At 42.6% G+C, this 4,539-nt stretch overlaps 1 protein-coding gene across 1 annotated transcript in view; it reads left to right on the top strand.

The window, feature by feature from the left end:
- polr1a (RNA polymerase I subunit A) overlaps positions 1–4,539 on the top strand; it is a gene marked incomplete in the record, with an annotated part of 50,090 nt that overhangs the window by 17,735 nt on the left and 27,816 nt on the right. The window contains 9 exon segments of the mRNA XM_014029210.1: positions 374–454; positions 684–795; positions 903–1,044; positions 1,747–1,908; positions 3,246–3,368; positions 3,439–3,666; positions 3,738–3,845; positions 3,947–4,093; positions 4,165–4,356. Of these exon segments, the coding sequence (XP_013884664.1) occupies positions 374–454; positions 684–795; positions 903–1,044; positions 1,747–1,908; positions 3,246–3,368; positions 3,439–3,666; positions 3,738–3,845; positions 3,947–4,093; positions 4,165–4,356 (1,295 nt within the window).

The following is a 4,539-nucleotide window of genomic DNA, read 5'->3' as shown; positions in this document are numbered from 1 at the left end:
GGTTTTTATTTAATAGAATTTTTGACAAAAAAAATCAGAATATATGGGGATAAATTGGGATAAATCGTATTGTGAGCCCTCTGTCATGATACGTATCGTATCGCCAAATTCTTTCCAAAACACAGGCCTAGTCCTTCAGTGGAGAACAGTTTGTGTTCAAGCTGCTGGAACAGTGTAAACAAATGTCCCACATCTCCTCTACATCATCTGAGAGTTTACACCTGTGTTCAGGACCAGTGCTGAACCATCAGATAATCCAGGACACATGTGTACCCAGTCACTGCAGACCAGTGCTGACCCCTGGTCTCTAAATGATCTCCTGCTGTTGACCCATGCTCATGCAGTAAGCAGCTCCTCTCTGCTCCTCTTGCAGAAGATGCCATGGCTGGAAAGAGAGTCTTCCTGACTGCGAGTACAGCCCGAGAACACGTTAACCAAGTCTGGGAGAAAGACGGTAAAATGAGACATTTCATGATGAGTAGTCTGAGTCACATCAGCCCTGGAACCACACCAGTGTCCTAAATCAAACTCATCCAGTGGTTTCTAATACGTTTAGGATGTTTTTATTCTTGTGTAGTTATTATGGTGTTTGTCAGTGTGCTGTTTGATGAAAAATGACAGAACTTTATCACAGTTTGGATGTTAAACAACAAACTCATGATAATTTTCTGCTGCTCCTCAAGGTTTCTTCTTGAAATGTCTGTTTCCTGGGATGGAAGAGACCCCGGGGTCTGAGGAGAAGGCTTTCCATCCAGACCTGTTTTTTCTGGAGCTGCTGGTGGTCCCTCCCTGCAGGTACAGTAACACACAGTAACACACAGACACACACAGGTGATTGTGATGTGAAGTGAGCTGTAACCTTAGTCACTTCTTTAAACAAAGCTCCTCCTCTTCCTCGGCAGGTATCGTCCAATCAATCGACTGGGTGACCAGATGTTTACCAACGGTCAGACCGTGAACATGCAGGCCGTGATGAAGGACTGTGTGGTCATCAGGAAGCTTCTGGCTCTCATAGCAGGAGAGAAAACCACTGAGGAGGCAGAGGTGAAACTGGAGCCCTGCCTGTTTTACTGGGTTATTATAGGGATGGTACTGGACCCAGCCCAGTGCCCCACGGTTCAGTTTCAGCCCCCTTGACCATGTATGGACATCATTTGAGGGTGGGACTTCCGGTTATCATTAAAAACTTTAAATTTAATGAAAGAATTATAAATGTTTTTTTTTTAAAAAGGATACTTTTCTATCATTTAAACACAGTAAAAGTTATTTCATTAAAAAACTTTAAACCTAATGAAAGAATTATAAATGTTTTTCATCTAAAAAGGTTACTCTTCAACAAAATAGCTGCTTATAGTAGAATCTGTATTGTTTAAGATTCTTTCCTACAAAATAAAATTAATTTATTTGTTAAAAACTTTAAACCTAGTATCTGACATCATCTGTTCATGTGTCGTGACTTCTGGTTGCAACATCTGCAGCTATCTGATAACGTTTGCTATATGTTAATGTAATTTCTTGTCACGACACCCCCTTAGTGCGAGAGCTGTCACCCTCTTAGGGGGCGGTAACCCCACCCTCAAATTATGTCCATATATGGCCAAAGGGGTGGGACTTCCGGTTATCAGGTATCAAAAGGGGTCGGGGCACCTGTCAAGTTAATTAATTGACGAGGAGTGTTCCCTATAGTTTTTTTTGTGAAAGTTATTCTTCAGCAGTAACATGATGATGTTTTTGTTTTGTTTTCAGGCTACAGAGCCAGAAGACCAGACTTTTCTCTCTACCATTGTTGGCCAAACGTTACCAGATAAACTCTACAATGTGTGGATCCACCTGCAGAGCCACGTTAACATCGTCTTCGACAGCGACATGGACAAACTGATGACGGAGAAATATCCTGGAATCAGACAGGTATCACAGTCTCTAAATATCCTGGAATTAGACAGGTATCACAATCTCTAAATATCCTGGAATTAGACAGGTATCACAGTCTCTAAATATCCTGGAATTAGACAGGTATCACAGTCTCTAAATATCCTGGAATTAGACAGGTATCACAGTCTCTAAATATCCTGGAATTAGACAGGTATCACAGTCTCTAAATATCCTGGAATTAGACAGGTATCACAGTCTCTATATATCCTGGAATTAGACAGGTATCACAGTCTCTATATATCCTGGAATTAGACAGGTATCACAGTCTCTAAATACCTGACTGTGGCTGTTCATTGCTGTCTTAAAACTTGTTTTCACAGAAGAAAGGGCCTTTTGTCACATTTAAATGTTATATATAACGTTGGTAAATAATATTTTTCTTTTCAACTTTAATTTTCTTTGGAAGCTGTTTTTAGATCACAGATGCTGAAAATATATTTACCTGCGTACGTTTATACTTATGATTTTTAGCACATTAAGTTTTAAAAACTCATTACCTTCAAACATCCAGTTACATTTAGTTAAAACAGAGTTGTTACAATCTGAAGAGGACAAACCTAAAGTTWGAACCAGTTTGAAGGAACCGACTAGCACAATCCAGGGTATAAGATTATGGAATAATCTGGAGAAGACAGTAAAAATACCAGATCAGTGTKTATATTTAAGACAATGRTAAAGGTTAGTTTGTTGTAGAAATATATAAATGCATGATGTAAGAACTGTTGCTCAAGGAGTTAAACCTTGTTGTTTTTCTTTTGTTTACCTTTGTTTTTGTAGCTGGCTGAAGCCAGCTATATGAAAATACTCAGAATGCTGTAAAAAGACGCACAGCGGGTGGGTGGGGGGGTGTTTAGGAGAAGGTCTGCAGCTGCACACGACCAGAGGAAATCTTCCCTTTGTCTCTGATGAGACGRTAAAGAAATGCTAACACCAGAGGAACAGTATGATGGAAATATGAGTGGTGTTGATCACTTCCAAAACAGGAGAAAGTAATGAGCTTAGATCCTCTTCGACAGGAAAGTGTGCACAAACTGTTGCTGTTTYTACGTTTTATGTTTCTTTATGACATATTTAATGTTGAGTTCAATCCTATGACATTTTTATTTTATAAAAGGAAAACTTTACTATGTGAGATTTGATATTTTACACACAGGATGTTTTTTTCTTGGTAAATATAATTTAAAATGTGGTTCTCAGAAACTTGAATGTAACTAATCAACACAACGTCGTGAAAAGTTGGGTGTTTCTGKAGATGTTTGTCTAAGTAAAGCTTGAGTTTTCAGCTCAGATGAACTCTTGTTCTTTCCTGTCAGATCCTTGAGAAGAAGGACGGATTGTTCCGGAAACACATGATGGGGAAACGAGTGGACTACGCTGCTCGATCGGTCATTTGTCCCGACATGTACATTGAAACCAATGAGATAGGCATACCCATGGTAAATCTAACTCAGCTTAGACCAGGGACTCAGTTTAAGACAACATCTCTGAGTCTGGATGTTCCTGTAGGTGTTTGCCACCAAGCTGACGTACCCTCAGCCGGTCACACCGTGGAACGTGAAGGAGCTTCGTCAGGCTGTTCTGAACGGGCCCAGTGTTCACCCCGGAGCCTCCATGGTGATCAATGAAGATGGCAAAAGGACCATCCTGTCAGCTTCCAACTTCGCTCAGAGGGAAGCTGTCGCCAAGCAGCTGCTSACGCCCTCTCCGGGTCCACACAAGATCCCCATGAAGATAGTGGGTCACGTGTTGTGTTACAAGCAGAGATGAACCTTAGGAGCACCTGTAACTGTGTCTGTCCTCCTCAGGTAAACCGTCACATAAAGAACGGAGATGTGTTGTTGCTCAACAGACAGCCCACTCTGCACAGACCCTCTATACAAGCCCACTGCGCTCGCATCCTCCCAGGAGAGAAGGTCCAGTCTCTGTTTGTTCAGAAATAACTCTTCTGAGCAGCCGTTTCATGTGTAACGCTGTCATCTGTTGTTTAAGAACTGGATTTCTGCTTGATTGACAGGTGCTGAGGCTCCATTATGCTAACTGTAAGGCCTACAACGCTGACTTCGATGGAGATGAAATGAACGCWCACTTCCCTCAGAGCGAGCTGGGCAGAGCAGAAGCTTACACACTGGTCAGCACCAACCAGCAGTACCTGGTCCCCAAGGTGGGTGTCATGATACAGACCATCAACAGGAGATCACACCCTGTGTGTCTAATACACACTCTTCTGCTCAGGATGGTAAACCCTTAGCAGGCCTGATCCAGGACCACATGGTGTCAGGAACCAAGATGACCATCCGAGGCTGCTTCTTCACCAGAGACCAGTACACTGAGCTGGTGTACAGAGGGCTGACAGACAAGGCAGGCAGAGTAAAGCTGCTGCCTCCTGCTCTGCTCAAACCACAGCACCTGTGGACCGGAAAACAGGTGGGTCCTCCAGAACTAACAACTCCTTTAGCTGCTGCCACAAACTGACAACTCCTTTAGCTGCTGCCACAAACTGACAACTCCTTTAGCTGCTGCCACAAACTGACAACTCCTTTAGCTGCTGCCACAAACTGACAACTCCTTCAGCTGCTGCCAAAACTAACAACTCCTTTAGCTGCTGCC

This window comes from Austrofundulus limnaeus, unplaced genomic scaffold, assembly GCF_001266775.1.
Source record: "Austrofundulus limnaeus strain Quisiro unplaced genomic scaffold, Austrofundulus_limnaeus-1.0 Scaffold869, whole genome shotgun sequence".
Taxonomy (NCBI): Eukaryota; Metazoa; Chordata; class Actinopteri; order Cyprinodontiformes; family Rivulidae; genus Austrofundulus; species Austrofundulus limnaeus.
This window is presented reverse-complemented; position numbering and strand designations above follow the sequence as displayed.